This window comes from Limulus polyphemus, unplaced genomic scaffold, assembly GCF_000517525.1.
Source record: "Limulus polyphemus unplaced genomic scaffold, Limulus_polyphemus-2.1.2 Scaffold196, whole genome shotgun sequence".
NCBI classification, from domain to species: domain Eukaryota; kingdom Metazoa; phylum Arthropoda; class Merostomata; order Xiphosura; family Limulidae; genus Limulus; species Limulus polyphemus.
In genome coordinates this window covers 40,964-62,260 of record NW_013665806.1, presented here as the reverse complement: position 1 = coordinate 62,260, position 21,297 = coordinate 40,964, and the positions used below count along the sequence as shown (strand labels likewise).

At 33.6% G+C, this 21,297-nt stretch overlaps 1 protein-coding gene across 2 annotated transcripts in view; it reads left to right on the top strand.

Annotated features, from left to right (window-relative positions):
- LOC106478278 (LIM/homeobox protein Lhx3-like) overlaps nt 1–21,297 on the top strand; it is a 91,460-nt gene that overhangs the window by 48,499 nt on the left and 21,664 nt on the right. The window contains exon 1 of one of the 2 annotated variants that reach the window (XM_022381858.1): nt 15,035–15,493. The exons of the other annotated variant lie outside the window; for it this stretch is intronic. Within the exon in view, the coding sequence (XP_022237566.1) occupies nt 15,352–15,493 (142 nt within the window). The 5' untranslated portion in view covers nt 15,035–15,351. Of the gene's footprint in view, nt 1–15,034; nt 15,494–21,297 lie in introns of those variants that run through there. 2 annotated transcript variants of the gene reach the window in all.

The following is a 21,297-nucleotide window of genomic DNA, read 5'->3' as shown; positions in this document are numbered from 1 at the left end:
TTACATATATATATATGTGTGTGTGTGTGTGTGTTTTGAAGTTAAGTACAAAGCTACACAATGGGCTATCTGTGCTCTGCCCACCACTGGTATCGAAACCTGGCTTCTAGAGTTGTAAGTCCGCACACATACATACATATATATATATATATATATGAAATCAGTTCTAGAACTAGTGTCTGTTTCAAAAATTCCGTTTCACTTGAATAGACAGAAGAAGGCTAGATAGATAGATAGAAGGTTAGGTTATCATTCCTGGCAAAATAATACTCGTATTATAATATACAAATATTTTAGATAACTTGCTAAGGTCATATAACTTATATTTGGAAATGCAATTGTATATAACGTTGATTTACATAGGCATAATTGTATATACTGTTGATGTGCATAGACAAAAATGCTTACATTTTTGATTTACATGTGTACAACTCTATACACTATTCATTTAGATATGTACAATTTTATACAATTGTGTACACCATTGGCAATTACACATACTGTCAATTTGCACAGATAGCTTTGTACATTGTTAAAGCTCTTAGATACAATTCAAAACTGTATCAATGTATATAAACACTACTGTATATATATATATATATATTTCTATACATTGTCGACGTAAAAATGTCATTATTTACGCGCGTACATACAGTACTGTACCTACATAGATACAACTACATATAAATGTAAATACAACAGTCAATGTATCATAGCACTGTCAACACACGAAGATGTAGTTTTTTTTTACACGGTTGACATACCTTAGATAGATTTCTATACAGTGTAAACTTTTACAAGTACAGTCGTGTATTGTTGACTCACACAGAGGCATTTGTTTACACTATCGGTGTACATAATCAAAATTGGTGATATTGACAAACTTTTATTTGTTCTTACAGTAACATATGTATTATTCTATATAAGAAACACCAACGAACGATAGTGATTCTTACAGTTTATATTTTTAAACTGAACTAGAAAGAATACATTTTTGATTAGGCACATGATGAGCAGATACTATATATATACATATTTTGTGAAATAACAAATCGAATGAACAAAACTGTGGCGAAACGACAATACATAGTATACGCTACTTTCACTCATCAGAGATGCAGTATTACTTCAATAAACTGTTTATTTCTGCTCATAAAATAATGTATAGTCTATACATCAATCTGTGATCTACAGAGTTAAAAACATTACCTGAAAAATCTATATTAGCAACTGTTATATTTGTGAACTCGTTTATAGCATGCGTTTGTATGTTAATTATCATTCGAATATCACAAACTGAATATACCGTGATTTTGTGACAAAACACAGTTATTGTAACACCTTAATTGATTTTGGAAGTTTCCATTAGGCTAAAAGTCCATAAATCCAATCCCGTTTTTCAGTAAGCAGAGTGACAGGTGGGACCATTACGGCAAATCTGTTAGAATAATGTAGTAAAACGCCTTCCTTTTCTTCCTAAACCTTTATGGTTGGACTGGTAAAGACAGTGAAAGACGATGAGCTTGCGCCTGAACAATAGGTACGTTTCATTAGACTTTCATGTCTTTCATGGATCTGGTTAGATGGGAGCGCGAACCTCACTTCTTCGTGTGGTTTTTGGGCGTGCATCATTAAGGGCAGTCGCTGCGCCACTATTCTGTTCAGTTCGCGTAGCTTGCTTCTCTAATAGTCAGACACGGGGTATCAACGTATGTACAAATAGATCTTTTTCAGAGAAAATTTTATGGAACTAAATGTATATATCTACATGCACTATATCCAAGCGGCATCTCCATATTTTAATCTGCTTTACAGCGTCAGTCTGTCGAGTGGGCTTTTTGTCTGAACGTTTCAATGATCACGCTGAGCGAGAGCCTCCACAACTGTGTCTCACTGTTGTGATAAATCTACAAAAGCTAGTTTGGGTTCTAGGCTGAAAAGCCGATGACTCTGAAACTTATCACCCCCTTTGTGACCACCCGAGGTTTAATCCAACAGAATCTCTGCGAGATTAGCGCCTACTATTCCGCACGTGCTTACGATAGCTTGATTGCATGTCTGATTTAATTCTTCCCCATACATATAGTGTTGCATTATTCACCCGAATCTCTCATTACCAGTGCTCCTAGATGATTATATACCCATAGAAATAAATACGTTTATCTACTAGTTAATTTTTCATTTATTTGTTATTGTAAGTTCTTTTTCTTTCTACCTTTTCATATTTTTTCATGTTTATTTATAATCGTACATCATTGTTTAAATTTTAAAATGTGTTGACAGAATAGATGTTTTTTAGAAGACAGGGAAACTACAGTTTTTCATAGACATTTTCCGACCTTTTGTATCATAGTCCAGTCCAGACTTGTTTATATGCTCTCATTTTTGTTATTTTTCTGGCAACATTTTAAACTATGCTATCTTGATCAGAAGAAAGCAACTGGATAGTGTGAAGCTAGAGAAATCCCAGTTGATCTTAAAATGATCATTATACAGCATAAACTTTTAATACCTTGCAATATTAACCTTCTTTATTGTACTTCTATCTAGATTATTACATATGAAACATCACTCATCGCTCATTTGGTTTTGCTAGGCAGAGAGGGAGTAAAGGGTTATTAGACTTCATTTTATGAACGTATGCATTCGAATACCTGATAAAAAGTGTTAACTTTGACTTGTAGGTCAGAATCATTTGTGACATGATTCATCAATTAATGTATTGATGTTCTGTAACAGTGGTTACTTTCTTAACTTATCTAATGATTATTCTCTTCCCTCCCACAAAATAGGCATGTGTTTCGCATATCGGTTGATAATACACAGTTTGATAAAAACAAAGCATTATTAGAAAGATGAACCCAATTTGAAAACAGGAAATGTATTGATTTTGCCTAGACAATCACCAAGAGCGAAAAACGGAAAAGCTAGCAGTTGCATATTTAACAAAATATGATATTTAACTTCTAATCTTCGTGACTCATTTTACAAACAAACTTGATGAGGCAACTTGTGCATCTCCGTATCAACCTGCGCGCTTGTGTGGGCAGATGGTCAGAGAATATGCTGAGACTCGCGTGTCACGAGTCAGAATAGCGTGCCGCATGCACGAACTCCACAGGGAGCATCCTTTCTAATTATTGCCAGTTTTGTTTGTCTTTAATATGTGTGTATATATCTTACTGGAAGCTCCCGTGCGTGTAACACTTTGTTGAACAGTTTGGTACAACGATGGTTTAATCTGAGGGAATTGAAGAATTTTGGAAACAAGAAAAACTACAAAGGCACTCATACTGTTCATCCACCATCTCACAATGTTTTCCACATTTCCAGGAACCACCTTAAAACATGCACCAAACAATTCCTCACGTTCAAAAATGTAGATCTACGATGCCAAAATTCTTTTCTATTTCAATTTGTTCCCGAGTTTGACCGTTTTTGAGAAACCCAATTTGCTACTATTATAACAAAAGTGGTTGACTTTCAGAGTTTGACCTTGACCAATTTACTCAGTTGGTTCTTGAAGAAAATTGAACTTTTCTATGAAATTTGACCAAAACCACATGAAAACTTTTCAAGTTACGTGGTTGAATTTCAGTGTGACCTTGGCCTTTGATTTACATTTACCAAAAGTCAGTCAATTATTTCTAGAAGGAAAACATTTATACCAAATGATATCAAAATCAGATGAAAATTGTTTGGGCTATGCTATTCACACACACGCAGAGGAGTGAAAACAATACTCCCGCCATAGGGCGAGGGAAAATAGTTCGAATGGTTTTGTACTACAAATTAAGTACAACTTTTCAAGACCAATCTAAATAACTAAGATGTTTATTAGTCTTGCTAATTACACTCACTTAGCTTGAAATTCGTGGTCTAAAAAATATATTCGATTGGGCTATTTATGTCTAAGTTTGACTCTTCGGGGGATTTTCAGATTTGCTACTACTTGTTATTGTTTGAAATTATCGAATTATTTGCGAATTTAGAGCGTTTGATTTGTTGTTACAGTCCATGTTGCCACGTCCGGTCAATCTCTATCTGACAGCCGTGCATCTTAACAATATCCTTGCAGCACAGTCTCCATTGAAAAAGGCTTCGACCTAAGGCAGTCACGTATATAGCATCATCCTCCTTCCCGTAGGCTTTCCATACCCAAACTAGTGTATAAGGACTACAGTTTTTCAGCGTCTGTTTCAACAATTCAATCGCACAAAAATCCATAAGTGTTTCGTCCGGCCACTTGACTGGTATGCTTTCGCATGGAATATCTTGAATACCTGTTTCGTTCTTCAGCTGCTTGAGGTACGCAACGTTGGAGTAAACATGTGTGGACGTGACTTATTTCACTTTTTCAGGTCGAGAACCTTCTTGATTATGATGCGTCCTGTTGCCTAGGTCACGTGGACGGCTTTTGCTACTGACATTTGAGTACTTAGAATCCCACTTGTTACAAGACGTCAGATTTTGCTTACCATGGCAGGTCTCTTTCTGGATGATCCTGGTGCACCAAATTGGCCCATATTTCTTGGCTTTCCAGTACTATTAAGTACAAAAGATAACTCCGCCTTGGAAATTCTAAATCTCTGACCTGGACACACATTTATGTTTTGAGTGTATGAATATTTGGCGTCGGGAAAAGGCTGCTACATACCCTTCCTAAAAGCGCCTAATTTTTGTGGTATTACATTACTTACGTAATGGCAACAATGTTAACATATAGTTTTGATACATTCTGTTCTCCCCGTAACTTTACATCGGCTGTAGTTATAACGTGACTTGTTGGTTTGCATATTCAAAATCGTTTTGATATAATGTAGTCAACCCTCTGTATAAACGTGATTTCAAATAAAGCTTATTATAAATTTTAATGGCTTCTTAGATTTCCATTTCATTAGTTTTAGTACTTCGAAAGTGAATGGTTTCTGAAATGTGGGACAAAAGTTCTTATGCACTTCATGTTTAATTTACGATATTTTAAGTATTTTAAGATTTGAGGTACATCTACACGTTTTTTGTTGTTGTTGTCTTTGTATTGAAATCTATTATAAAATCATTATATTTGAATTTTAAATATATTAAAATGGTCTGGTATTTCATAGTTGATATAGAATTTCTAGTAAGTTTCAATATCAACATGTAATATTACACAATCATTGTGCTAATATAGTGAATAAATCCACGAATCTGCTATAGGATATGTATTGAAAATTACACGAAATAATGGAATCACTTGTAGTTTTGAGATTGGGTGTTTTCTAGTTCTCCAAATCATGACTTGGAGAACAATAATATAACGTGTAATGAAAAGATGCATTATTTTTGAAAGAAATATTACTTAAATTCAGCTTAAGTTGCTTACGTTGATCTAAATAATAATATATACTTGAGATGAGTGAAAATAAAAATGTTTCTATTTTTCATTTGTTTAGTAAAATAAAACATATTCGCTTCCTTTTTTGTTTGAAGCAGTTATTTGATTTAATTCGCTTCACTTCGTATACGAGCTTTATGCTGCTTTTCAAGTTAATATGAACGCTTATCGCCATATCCTCATTAAATATGTTTCTGAAACATCTTATAAAACCTGTTTTCTTTGTCGAGTAAACGAGGAGAACGCATGCGTATGTCAACGGTGAAAAGTAAGATTTCTTCTGATTGAAATGTCTGTCTTTGAAAATCCCTTCTGAAAGTTATGCTTTTGGAAGGTTGTAGCAACATGTGTCTTTCGTACACTTCTTCGATTCAAACATTAGATACTGTACCATCTGTTAGGAGACTGTAAAAACACAACCATGGCTAATGCCACATATTCACCCCAATCATCTCCGTTTTGCAGAACGTCGTCACGAGTTTGTTGTCATCCATTTCGTAAAAGTGACATCTCCCCTGTGGTGACAACTCACTAATACATTCATATCTATCCCCGATGCCACAGGATAAGCAGAATTTGTTTCTATTTCTAGAATACGCAGGACAAGTTCATGTGCGGGACAGCACACGACCTGAATCGGGCACACATATGACCCAGGTTTTGCGCCTTCCAGCGAAGAGCGCGTTTCTGACAGAGATGTTACTATGGTCCGCCCATCGGCAGGTGGCGGTATTAACTAAATGAATAAGCTTCGTTTAATATATTATATGTCCGTCTTTCTCCTTTTGTAAGAATAGAGGTTAGTTTTGAGCTCTATCGGTGATTTTGTTGATATGCCAATGCTCGAAAAAATACCATTGTCGATTGATAAACGACCACTTCTGTGAAATTATTTAGATCGGAACAAATTACAATTAGTTTCTGTTTTTTTTTATTGTTCTTGTTTTGTGTTGTTTTTCTCATCACTATCTTCCACCAATTTCATAGAACCGGATAGAGACAACTTGTCCATCTGAGCCATGAAAGATTATAATAGCTAAGAGGAACATTCGTACTAAGCACTTTTGACAAATATAATTTACTGGGGAAAATGAACAGTAAAGTTACACATAACGCATTGCTCTGTATATTCATAGTACAGATTGTAAAAAAGTATTGTTCTATTTTAATGCAACGTTTTTTGTGCGGAGTTCGTAACTTACTGAAGAGCATGTAAATAATAGTAACGTTGAACTACAAAGTGCGTCCGCTACACTTGGTTCAATTGAATAAACCTATTTAATGGTTCCATTAAGAACAAAAATTATCTATAAAACTTGCATGTTTCACCGATATATACATATAATCTTATACTCACATTATCTATGTACTTAAAGTTATCTTACTATTGGCTACGATTGTCATGTAATTTGCTGATTTACATATTCAAAACCGTTTTAATGTAACGTACTTAACCCCTTGTAGAAGTCTGTATCTTTGCTGTTTAGACCATTTAACCCGTTTTAATGTAACGTACTTAATCCCTTATAGAAGTCTGTATCTTTGCTGTTTAGACCATTTAACCCGTTTTAATGTAATGTACTTAACCCCTTGTAGAAGTCTGTATCTTTGCTGTTTAGACCATCTAACCCGTTTTAATGTAATGTACTTAACCCCTTGTAGAAGTCTGTATCTTTGCTGTTTAGACCATTTAACCCGTTTTAATGTAACGTACTTAATCCCTTATAGAAGTCTGTATCTTTGCTGTTTAGACCATTTAACCCGTTTTAATATAACGTACTTAACCCCTGTAGAAGTCTGTATCTTTGCTGCTTAGACCATTTAACCCGTTTTAATGTAATGTACTTAACCCCTTGTAGAAGTCTGTATCTTTGCTGTTTAGACCATTTAACACAGAAGGTACCGTTCAAAGTAAAAATACACAATCTTGTCTGTTTAGATTTGTCAAAATAATGTATATATATATGTATCGGTATTACCTACTCTATTACATAATATAAGCTGAACTATGTTACGTCTCATTAGTGGTGACAAACATTTCAAAGAAAATTATATGAGCAGCAGTTGATAATCTGACCACGACACTTAAAACAGTTATATTTTATAGATTATTGCTTACCGTGAAATTGAATCACAAATGAAGATTTCAGATTACATCATAGGTGCGGAAGAAAACCAACATATTTCCTAAAAGAAAGTCAAATCTGAAAGCATAGTTTTTTGCTAAGAGAACAATAACATTTACTAAAATCGAACTATCATACAAGTAGATAGACATTGTCCACAACTTTTAACTTATTTGTTTGGCCATTTTTTTTTCTGTGCTAGCTGCATGGATTGAACCCCAAATTTTAACGTCATCAGCCTTCAAGTTTACTGCTAAGCCATCGAGGAATATTCAAATTTTAGTCTCAAATATCGATTTTCGAGGGTATCAAAATTAAGCTAATCATCTACCAATTAAGGCACGATTATTTTCTTAATTAACCCTATTAATATAAAATATAAAAAAATATTCTTAAATTATATATGTATAGGTTTCCCAGTGGATCAGTGGTAAGTCTGCGGACTTACAAAGTCAAAATACGGGGTTCGATTTTGCACTAAAACAAACAAACCTTTAAACAATATATATATATAGGGTTAACTTAATAGACATATTTCTTGGAATTTACGAATATCTGAAGAAAAGAAAAACGGAATTGCAATATGCAATAATTGGAACGTATACTATTTGTGACTGTTTGTGGATGTGTTTCAGTATGAATACCAATTATTTTAGTTAGTTTTCCAACATGTAGTTCTCCAAATATTATAATATTTCTCTTAACTTATTTATATGTCAGACCGCTGGCCCTCAGTCATTTTCTACGTTCTCTGATAAATTATGTCAAACAAGAAGCTTCACTGATTACACTGCCAGGACTTTTGTTAAATAAACGTTTAGTGATAAGTTTTCGTTCCAGGTGAAAGAGAAACGAATCGTCTCGAAGAGACTGTACATTTATTCAGTCGCGGTTTCACTTTCTCCGAGTCACAATGTTCCTAACTAATTTGACAACTATGTGATCAAAACTATTTTAATAATGAATAATACGTGAATTATTTTTGTATTTTTATATTACTCAGTAAGTGCTTTTTATGGCTTAGTTTCCAGATCATTATGCTTACTTTTAAGCAATATTTCCTGTCAATTCATAACCAGTACACGTAATGCAATCTGTAATAGAATTCCATAGTTTAGTGTAATAATACCCGCGTTTATCGTACAGCTAGTATAATCTAAAAAAAATCTATATTTTTACAATGGTTTCTGTGTAATAATAAGCTGTACAAGTAGAGTAATCTATAGTATATTACATGTTCTACTAGAATATATACATAGTAATTAATATACACGTTTAATTACTAATGTATAATATACTATTCATCTGTGTTGTTTTTTCAGTTGTTGCTTTTTGATGATCTCCTCCTCTTTGAAAACAGTCTCTTTATTTCGCCATTAAGCGCGTATACTCTGCACAATTTTTATCTTAGTACTGCTGTTTACATAGCGTTATCTATAAATGATAAACTTCTCGAATAATGCACCTAGATACCTGATAATGTAATTAGTTCACAACAACTTGGTCATTAGATAATTATCTTCAATGAGTGGCCGATCATTTACGACATCTCGAGAAAACCGTCTTTTCTGTTTAACTGAACAGTATGCTTCTAATAAGTTATTCTTCCTTTTAATTGTACATTTTACACCCAAAGTCCGAACGCAAGTGTGCCTCCAATTCAATTTCGTTATTTCAAACATCTTATTATGAGCAAACAGTGAAAACACACAACTCGTCTATTTTGTGTTATTAATACCATCTGCAGTTAAGAGCTTATCTAAGTATACAGTGTGCTAAGGAAAAAAATTATGAGTAATTAGCTAAGCACTCCAGATACACCATATCTCCTCTAGTGGTTCCAGGACATCATTGTCAACAACCGTGTTATTATATACAAAACAAACGTGCTACAGTAACTCGTAAAGAAACTCGTTTCTCGTGTACTCAAGGTAGTTGTCAGAATTTAACGAGTCTAGCGCACGTGAACGTCTGCTCGAGGAAATAAGTTAACGACTTGGTGGTCTGTCACAAGGCAGGTGATTTGATCGTTTTATCGTCCTGTCATCTTTACAACGGCAGATGGGAAAACTTCTGTCCCCCCCCCCCACTTGTATGTACGAACATCAGTATTCAAGTACACATACACACATACACATATACTGTATGATATATAGTTTCATCTTTTTTCATTATCAGAAACACTTTTAAGAAATCACTACAATAGTGGCGTGATTTATAAAATACATTTTAAAGATTACTTGCAATACGATCAAACCAATCAGAATAGTTTCTTCTAAAGTTATCTTCATTGATCTGAATACAACTATAAATTATTCGATTTACAATCATAGCAATTAAACGTGTAATTGTAATGAATTATACAAATTTTGCAGGCTACATTCATTGCACAATTATTAGGGATTAATGAACATCTCTTTTTATCACAGCTCACCCTCGTGGTCAAAAAACTCAACCTCGACCTAAGCCATTTAAAATTTATCAACCCTCAGCCAACAGCAAAGTCATCTTTCTCCATACTAGTCTTCCTAAAATTATTTAGCATATATCTATAGTTATAGACTTAAAATAAGACCCAAAACTCGAGCACTTTCGAATAGTTGACTATTCTTCTTCAGGAGAACATAGTCATATATAGCATAGAGACTTTAATCCAATTGTTACACCGCAAGATTTATGACACCGAAGCCTTCACATTATCACAGCATTTACACACAATTTTATATTTCAAGACAGACTAAGATACAAAAACAAAGGATTTCATTTGATGTGAATATGAAATCAGATTTCTAAGTGTTGTGTTGCTCGAATATGTTGATCATGCCTGCTAGGTAGTGCTGAAGAGCTCAGAACTGATTTTAAAACAAACTAAAAACGACAAGTAATTGTCTTTAATGTATATTTAACTGAGTTTTTTTTTGTATGACCTTTGTAAATCAAAACGTTTTGGATGACTTTTTTTTGTTGTTGTTGTAATGTTCATATTTGTGCGTTATTGATCAAAATCTTTCTCGTGTTATATCGCTCCTAAAACAGAAAGTACCTTTGTTCATTTATGTGAAACAATATTATTTAGTAATATATAGGAGGTAGTTATCATACAATGTTTATGGGGTAGTTTAACTTTAGGAACACAAAAAGAGTAAACCGGTTGTGCATGTTCACTTAAATAACTCGCTGTTTTCTTCACATCCCAGCGAAGCGTCCTCACCATATCTGTTAGAGGGCTTAATCTATCTACAAAGTGATGATCCTATACCAATTATGTTGCAAAAGAATGGCCTGCTGAGGCTGCACGTGTCCTAGCACGTATTCCACATGTTCCAGTGGAGTCTTTTGCTCATCACTATCCGAGCTTCCCAATATGCTAAATGAAAGTGGACAGCATACACCCTATGCTAAATGAAAGTGGACAGCACACACCCTCTGGGCGTAAGACCACTCCAGTACGTGTTTGCGTATTTGTTCTTAATGCTTTTTGGCTTCAATTAAGTAGTTCATCAGAGCGTAAACGGCACGTGGCACTCGGGCTTTTTACAAGATGATTTGACAGCGGAACTCTGCAGTACATTAAATCAACAACGTTTTTATTAAGATTATTTCTTTAACAAATTATGTACAGGTAACAAAATGTTATCAAACAACATATATGTTACTACTCTATTGAAATTTGTGACTTAGAAGCACTTGTGAAGAGTTTCGATGAAAACATGTAGTAATATTTTAATTAATGGCTGGAATTTCCTATTTCCAAAGCATAGTTATCAAAGAAATGCGGCATTAGCCGACAGATGCCGCCACTATTTAAACGTATTGTAAGGAATGAAAAAGAACAATACGTACCAATAAAATAGTTTTTATATAAATTGACACAATTTCTTTCTTTTTTGATGTCTAGGTTGTTTTTTATGAATTTTTCGTAAGTAACAACTTTTTATCAAGCTTCTTATATAGAAGGTTTGGTTTAAAATTTATTGTCTAGTTTGAAACACATCAAATAAATGTATCTCTGAGTCCATTAGAGTAAACATCTTCACCACTGGACACCGACCATTAAGACATGAACATTATAGTTTAAATCTATTTATTACACCTTACCAAACGTTAAAACTAAATATTTTCAAACTGATCCCACAGTTCTTAAAGCCCGCCATAGCCAGGTGGTTAGGGCGCTCGACTCGTAATCTGAGGGTCGCGGGTTCGAATACCCGTCACACCAAACATGCTCGACCTTTCAGCCGTGGGGGCGGTATAATGTTGCTTCAATCCCACTATTCGTTGGTAAAAGAGTAGCCCAAGAGTTGGCGGTGGGTGGTGATGACTAGCTGCCTTCCCTCCAGTCTTACACTGCTAAATTAGGGACGGCTAGCGCATATAGCCCTCGTGTAACTTAACGCGAAATTCAAAAACAAAACAAACAAACAGTTCTTAAAGTTTTGATATTAGTTTAAACTACATGGAATATTAGTTGTATTTCAAAATTTATCTCGATATGTATTGAGGAAGAACATTTGGTGAAGAAAATGCTCAGGTTGACACCTTCGTTTCCCATCTACAGCTTCCCAAACCGCTCTACTGTTCGAATGTCTAGCCTATCAAACGAATATTTTGTTTCTAATCCGATGTTTAAAGAGCATATAACACAGTAATATACGTCGGACCTATAAAAAATACTTTGAAACTCACTTGGTTTTATCTGTCTATCTATATATCTACACACACACACGCAAAATATATATATATGATTGAAAAAAAACTTTCTAATACGTCAGTGTACTGTGAATGATTATTACATTAGGGGGCTACCATGGCCCAGTGGTTAGGGTGCTCGACTCGCATCGTGCTCTTGCTAGTTCGAATCCTGTCATCGAACATGCTCGCCCTTTCTGCCGTGGAGGCATTATAATGTAATGGCCGATCCCACTATTTGTTTAGAGTAGCATAAGAATAGCAGTTAGTGGTGTTGACCACTTCCCTCTACTCTATCACTTCTAAATTAGGGAGGGCTAGTACACATAGCACCTGAGTAGCTTTGTTTCAAATTTAACAAATAAATTACAATAAAATCACGCCAACAGTTCATTGGTATATTTGAATGGTGCGAATAATTTTGGTAATTATGAAACATAAAACAAACGCACTAGGTTAGATGTGTAAAGAAGCAATCAAAGCAAGTAAGTTGCTCCAACTAATGTAAAAGACGACCACAAAGTAACTTCACACTTTTGATCATTTTCTTTCGAGTATCATTGCTGTATATAATTATTCATAAAATTCATAGATAGTACTACAGATGGCGTTGACTATATTAAATAAATACATCATTTCCTGCTTGCTGATTTTAAGCTAAACCCTACTTATAAAACAATATAATAATCAACAGATCCGAGTTACAATATTATAGAAAGCTATCTGTAGTTATTAATTAAAGTTCTGAATGAATATGAATTATGATGTACAAAAAATAATCACTAAACAGAAAATTTAAATTTATAACCTGCTCTAAATCGGGTCCCATTAATTACATATATATTTGTGCTGGTCCTGAATTATATTTGTCCGTATAGTTTCAAGTTCTCATATCTCTAAACAAGTATCTATAACGTTTTTTTTTTCCAATCATCCATAATTACCCAAATCTCCATAAGAGTTGTAATAACGAAAGTCATTAACCATTATTTCAAGTATTTATTAAGAAAAATTAGAACGTAAAGCTTACTAGTTTTTGTTAAAGAAAAGAAAATCGTCGATACAAATATCACTTGTTTCCTGATCATTAGTCTATACCGACATATTCAGCAATATATCCAGTTTACAATCCCAATCTGTGGATCGTAAATGTGGTCAGATTCCTCATAAGTCTTCGTATAGTAGTAAAAACCATATAAACCATATAAAAATCATATATAGCTATTTCTACCCAACTTATTGTTCCTTAGCCACATGATGCTTCACCAAACAGTCTAGTCACATAAATTTTTAATTGGTCTTGGTACATTTAAAGGCAAAAAATTGTTTAATGTCATTTTGTTTGTAAATTGTATAAATTTTTCAACCGATTTTCAGTCCTTATAAAACCTAAGAATCATTCCCGTTTTTCACAATCCCAGACTTGTTAGTTATTATTGTAGACATATCGATGAGATGCACAAATAAAAATAAATCTTCAGTCAGATACATTAGAGAAATGTCTTTGATTTAGGACTAATTTATTTCCATTTGCCCAGAAAAATGTTTCATTTTTTTTTTAAATTGAATTAATCAGGGTTAAATGCGAACGTAACTATTCAGGAATGAAAAAGGATAAAACGCATTTTTTATTGTACAACTTCAAATAGAAATAAATTCGAACAAATAGGGTATTAAATTAATGTATGCATATTTATTTCTCTTCGAGAAAATACATCAATTTTTGGGTCACTGTTCAAATTCGAAATGTTCATTCTAGGCATTTACTGTTTGCACAAACAGTGAAGTTAGCTGTAAGTTTAAGGACTTGCAACGCTAAAATCCGGGGGTTTGATTCCCCGCGATGAACAGAGCACAAATAAGCCATTGTGTGGCCTTGTGCTAAAACAACAAAAAACTTTTCTGCACAACTATTACAAAAATGTCATTAATTCATAATTTCAATGAGATCTTGTAATTTAATGAAACTGTAGAAATCTTATCCAAATGAATTTGCTCTTTCATATCTTAAACTTACACATTATAATTTGTATTTTCAAGTCTATCGTAACACGCGAGAAAATTAAAACCGACTTTCTCAAATGAGAGCAATCTAAGTATATGTGGAAAACAGCGTTTCATAAAGTTTCCATAAAACAAACAATGAGTGATTTTCAACAACTTCAGTTACGTTAGCAGAGCATGGCGAGAAAGTTAGTTTGGTTTGTGGCCAAAAGGAAAAGCCAGAGAATCCGTGAAGATTATAATATTGAGCATTTATTTGTTTGAACGACGATTCATTAGGCTATCTGTTGTGTCCTACGCGTGGAATGGAACCCCGGATTTTAGCGTTGTAAGTCCTTAAACTTAACGTTGTCCCATCGGGGGACACGATCTTAGATGAAACAAGATCATACACGTCAAAAAGTTTCTGGTTCAGTGTCAGGTCAATCCATAGTCAACTAATTGTATTTTGATTTTACGCGAATTTTTTTCCTAGAGAAGTGGAAGATAATATATATATTGACGCATCCCTTGTTAATAAGAGTTTGAAATATTGATTGAAATAATTTTATACGATATTTGTTTCTATTTTTTTTTGTACATTTCATAGCTACTAAGGCACACTTAAACACTTACAAGTATAAACTAGAAAGTTTAAAACTGAATAAGAAAGCGCTTCAGTCGTTTTCTCAAATCTTAGAGTTTTGATGATGACTCCGGACATTATGATTGGATGAGATGTTAGCCAATCATTATTGGTTACTTTCGGCACGCTCTCGATGCCAGTCAGGAACTTCGAACAAATCAATGAAGTCATTACGAGTGACGAACGCGAGCCGAGTCGAGGTGTACTCAGGGTCTTGTGCATAACAAGTCTTTACGTCAGTTAAGCAATCTCCAGTAAGCTGATACTAGTGTCCGCTCGTCGAAGAAAATCAGTTAACCACAAAGAAAATGAATAATGAATTTCACTTCTTTACATAGAGCGAATTGTTTTTGCATGCAGGATTTCTATGGTTTAAAACATTCTCAAAACTGTCATCGAGTTCTGTACTATCTATGAAATACAATAAGAGCAGCCGATACTGAGGATCATTCAAATCAGTACTAGTCTATCCAAATAAGTAAACCAACGGGAGTTTTATTTTTACGGAAGTTATTTTTTTGCTGTGACTCATGACAGCGAGCAGTCCGAAGTCGACGCCACCTGCTAACCAGGACCACCGTCGGACTACTGCACGTATCTTTCAGAGCTCACAGTTCGTAACGGACATCTCCAAGGTCTCCTCTCTTCCCCCGTTTCATCCCATGCTCCTATGTAAGTGAACAAAAGTTCGCAATGAAACTCAGTATATATACGTCCCTTTAGATACTTATTGTTTTAAGCAAATATCACTGTTTGGACAATATATTAGGGTAATAATTGCTTTCTTAAGTTCCTTAATATAAAATATAATTTATTTTCTGTGTATTGCGGATAAGTCATACATCTTTATCAATTCAGTAACTTATTTCTCTTCTAAAATTGTGATCAACTTCTTAACGCATGGATGAATTTTGATTAATTTAAGAGGTATTCTGAATAAATAAATATAACTTATCCAGATACGTCTATACAAATCGACTTTGTATCACTAGATATGACAAAATTGAAGAAACGGTCTGGGTAAGCCTCACGACTCGAGTAATAAAAAAAGTAACAAGTCATATCAGCTATTTACCTAAATAAAGTTTAATGAAATGCAAAAATTAGAAAACACTATCATTTGATAAATTCAGACCGATTCAGATCCCTGGTCTGAAACTTCATATCTCCTATACTAGTAAGTCATCTGATTATCTAAAACTGTTTAACTCGTCAGTTATGCATAAAGAACATAACTTGTGTAAGTATAGCGCAATATAAACACTCAACTCAATGCTAGAAACATGTCTCTCAAGATGAGTTAATTGTGAAGAATACAAACCTTAAATTAGCGGATTATTGATATTTTTAATTTAAATGATATAAAAATAGCAGCCACAAAAGTTCTAAAACGTTGTAGAGTACAATTAAAACACCCGAGATTATTCAATTTATATTTTTTGTTATTGTTGAAGTTGACATTTTGTGATACCAGTCTGAACAACATTATGATGTCTGTTTGTTTTGTGATATTGGTCTAAACAACATTATGATATTTGTTTGTTTTGTGAGATTAGTCTAAACAACATTATGATATCTGTATGTTTTGTGATATTAGTCTAAACAGCATTATGATATTTGTTTGTTTTGTGACACCAGTTTATACAATATTATGATGTCTGTTTGTTTTGTGATATTGGTCTAAACAACATTATGATATTTGTTTGTTTTGTTGTTATATACAACGTGCTATCTGTGCAGTGTCACCGCGAGTATCGAAACCCTATTTTTTCGCTTTATAAGTCCTCAGATGGGCCGCTGAACCAGCCATCAGGGAACACAATATTACTAGCATTCCTCGCGTTCAAAAATGTTAGTCTAAATATGATCAACTAATTAAGCGATGTAAAACGTGTGCACTTTAGATTTCTGGTATTGATAACGTTCTTGTACTTTATCACAATTTCAAAATGTTTTTATTTATGGAGCCTCCAATATTAGCTGCCGTATGTCATAAAATATGAAATATTTGTGTCATATCTTACGTGTACACATATGAATAATGTACAAAGTTTTAACATTTATGAAATATCTTAAGTTTCAGGATTATCAAATATTATTATGACAACATAAGCCTGAAAGATACAAAAATGTAATATGCGACTATGCTATAATTACGTCAACATCCACGTACAAAGAGACATAACTAACTTAGATGTAGTTGAATATTTTTGACATGTAACATACTTGGACTTAGAGAATTCTTTCTTTCTAAATGTTGTTTTTATTTCAATAAACATCGCTGGTCATGCAGTTCGTAGTTATTACATCTCGTGTATTACGAAAGGTTTTACAAATTGGCTGTAGAGTAAAATTCTAGGCGTTTTCTTTTATAGAAACAGCTACAGTCAAAACAGTTAGTAACATACTGTTGCATTACTTAAAAATTACTCTGTCTGATCGCAGAAAATACACCGTTTTAAATGGAAATGAGATTCACAAGTACATGCGTGCACTCCAAATGTTAAATGCTGTAATAGCCTGGTGAGTTTAAAAAGACAAAAGCGAAACAGGTCATTTAAGCAGAAACCAATGCAACTTCGACCGAAGAATACATCAGATATTCCCAAGTTTCTAGAACTTGCTCCATTGTTAAGTAAAAACTACGAAAATAGGAGTAGGTTTTAATAATGCGTAAGCTCATCTAATCCATCCTCAGAATAGAATTGCATTGCAGTTCAGAATATCATATAAACAACGATTTAAAAGATTCAACAGTTCGCAAATAATACACCTAAATAGAAAGATGAAGTTATATTTAGTTTTAGTAACACAACTAGAAATAATCTTTAAACTTCTCAAAAATGCATCGAAAATCAACAAAACGAATCAGTAATTCGCCGAAAGACATAATTATGAATGTAGCAGCTCTGTAGCGTATTCATTAATATTGTATACTAAGAAGAAGAAGAAACAAGCAAAAGCAATCAACTATGTGTTCAAAATCTCAGTTCAAGAGAAAGAAAATATATCTATATAGGATAATAAGTGCTGAGTGACGTCTCGGCTATATGCTCAAAAATCTCAGTTCAAGAGAAAGAAAATATATCTATAGGATAATAAGTGCTGAGTGACGTCTCGGTTATATGCTCAAAAATGTCAGTTCAAGAGAAAGAAAGGGTATCTATAGGATAATGAATCCTAACATTTTATTTTCGTCAATTTAGATGGTATATTTTGCGACAAGTGTTCACAGAATGGGCAGTTATCTACGTTATGCCTTCCGCAGGAATCAAACCCCGGATTTTAGCTTTATAAGCCCCCAAGCTTACTACTAATCCACAGAACAAATACCAATATTATTAATAATTATTTTTTCAATATTCAATAGGTTATTGGTATTAAAAAAGAAAAACGAACACACAATTTTGGGACCAGGGCGTACACCGAATTTTGATGATTGAAGAAAGCCGTAGCTCATCAGAACTTGTCGTACCTATTTCTCCTCAAACTGTGGGCTTCTTTTGTTATAATTTTCGTTTTAATTCCCTTATCTGGTATTAGCGTCTTTGGCACACATTTTGATAGTTACATAACAAAATTGGGAGGAATAAAGCATATAGTTTGGTGTTATCTATTCTGATTGTTTCCTATTCTTATTGTTTCTTCTAGTAGAAATAATATGGGAAAGAGAAATATAGCACAAAAGTTGTGTTTATAATAAATTGAAATTCAGATAATAATTGAGCAAAAAACAAATTAAGGTCAGGGTAACAAGCATAACGTGGTAAACGCAAGGCCTCAGTTTTACCCCTGTAACAAGTGTACCTAAACAATGGTTTATCATAGATACAAATAAACATTCTTGCCAAGTTTTATTGGCACACTTCTCAGATTGACGTAATTAAAATCACTTGAAAACAAAGTAATTACAACTTTCTTTCTAGAAAATTTAAAAACAGTTTCTTCCTTAGAATATAAAAGTAACTTATAATGAACAACATATAAATATTTATTTGTTCATGATTTGGATAGATCTGCTGTTTTAAGCTAACAATCATAAATATTATGGACTCGCACAAAAACCTTTAATTTTCATCGTTTGTGGTGATATTTTAGCGCCATCTATTGACTTATGCAACAAACAAATAGCATCTAAAAAAAAGTCGAATTTGATATGAAGTAACAGTGTTTTACGAAAGAAAAATTACTGAGTAGAGAATTGAAGTGTTTTAGACACCACCAGAAGTAATATTTCTAATTAAATCATATGTGCATAGCATTTCTTGTTTAACTCAAAAGAAAATCATATAAGCTTTTTTTTTTCTACATCTGTAGAATTTCGTTGTTTAACAGAGTTAAATAAAACTCTCGTCGCCTTCTTTTCGCATTACGAGAGCAAATAATCACACGTTTGCAATTCAACTTATAAATATTCTTATAATGTAGCTTAAACTTGAAGGCCCTTGGTCAATAAGTACGTGGTCTTTTACTGTACCACAAGACTGTTAATTCTAAAAACTATGTACGGCTTCTGATGATAAAAGCACATCCTTGAGTAACTAAGAAGCGTGTGTGGCCCAATAAAACATAGACCGAAACATAAATCTTTGAGTTATGTTATAAATTTACGTTTCTAGTAAAAATATATCATTCATTTGCTTTTCTTACCAGTGTCGTAGACTCTACTAGTCCGTACGCATTCGCAATAATAGAGACAATGTCTAGAAAAATGTATTGAGGTCAGCGGCCAAAATTTTAAACACTTATTATTAAGAGTTTAGTAAGTTTGTCACAGTTAAAAAAAGTATAGTAAGTTTGTCACAAAATCAACTGTTATAAAACTATGTTTCAGTTTATATTTTAACTACTCTGAAGAATAGAAGACTAAGATCAAAAATGATTTGAACCTATAACCTAGATGATTTAACCGACTAAGATCTCAGACAGTATTGAATCCTTACCCTTGGGTCCCTAACATGGCTACATCTTGTACAAACATTTTAGTTTGTTTCATGACACACAAGGGTGCAATTTCATAATTAAAACGTTTCACAATCTCTTATGAAAATTATAATTCACTTACCTTCTGTAAAATTTTAGTGAGTAATAACAATAAGTGTGTTTGTGATATCTTGATGAGGAAGGTTAATTAGTTAATGGTATTCTACCATTAAGAGCTATTGGGCCGTTGTAAGTTTTCTTTTTAAAAGATACAAAGTATAATTTTTGTAGCCCCCTCCCCAGTGGCACAGAGGTTCCGATACCCGTGGTGGGCAGAGCACAGATAGCCCAAAGTGTAGGTTTTTGTTTAACTACAAAGAAATATAGATATTTTTATAACCTAAATATTCTGATGAAGAAATTATGTCATTAAAAAAACCAATGTTAATATTAATATGACTAGTTGGGTTGAACGCGGACATTTGACCTTTAAACCAGATGACGTCACAGAGGCCAAATATGTTCAAAAACGAGCTCTCATAAAATTTTAGGCCAAAGAGGATGTTTGGATTACCATATGAAATTAATTAAATGACAATAGTAGTGATGTTTTCTAGCTATTTTATTACCACATACTGAAAAGTGTGGTAGATCTAGACAATAAAGTTTAGTACAATCAAACTAAAGTTAATCAATAACATAAAGATTGAAATGGTATCCCGGCCCAGATTAAGTAAGAAAATAAGCACTAATTATATTAGTGTGGGTCTTGGGCTTTTGAAGTATAACGTGATGTTTGGTATTCTATTTGCTGCACATAACTAGTTTCTAATCATTAACACTGTTGAAGAACAGCTATTTGTAGACCTCAGACCTAAACAATATATTTTATGAACGATGTCATATGCTGTGAGTTTACATGATATGATTTTTAACATCTATTGCTTTTATATATATATATATATATATATATCCAGATGATTTCACTATCCCAAAGTAGATCAGCGGTAATTTTACGAACTTACAACGTTTCAATCCAGGGTTCGATTCCCCGCGCTAGACACAGTAGATAATCGAAAGTGGGAGACCGACATAGCCAGGTGGTTAGGGCGCTCGACTCGCAATCTGAGGGTCGCGGGTTTGAATCCTCGTCCCACCTAACATGTTGGTCCTTTCAGCCGTGGGGGCGTTATAATGTTACGGTCAATCCCACTATTTCGTTGGTAAAAAAGTAGCTCAAGAGTTGGCGGTTGGTGATGATGACTACCTACCTTATCTCTAGTATTTTACTGCTAAATTAGGGACGGCTCGTGCAGATAGTCCTCGTGTAGCTTTGCGCGAAATTCATAACAAACCAAACCTAAAGTGGATTTCTCTAAAATAAGCAATCGCAGAAGTATCAATAACAATTGTTAACTTGTTTGATAGTTTAGTTCATTTTAACATTAAACTAATAGAAGCATAACATGTTGAAAAACAGGACAGGTGTCTCGTGTGTGTGTGAGATTTGTTATGAATTTCGCGCAAAGCTACACGAGGACTATCTGCACGAG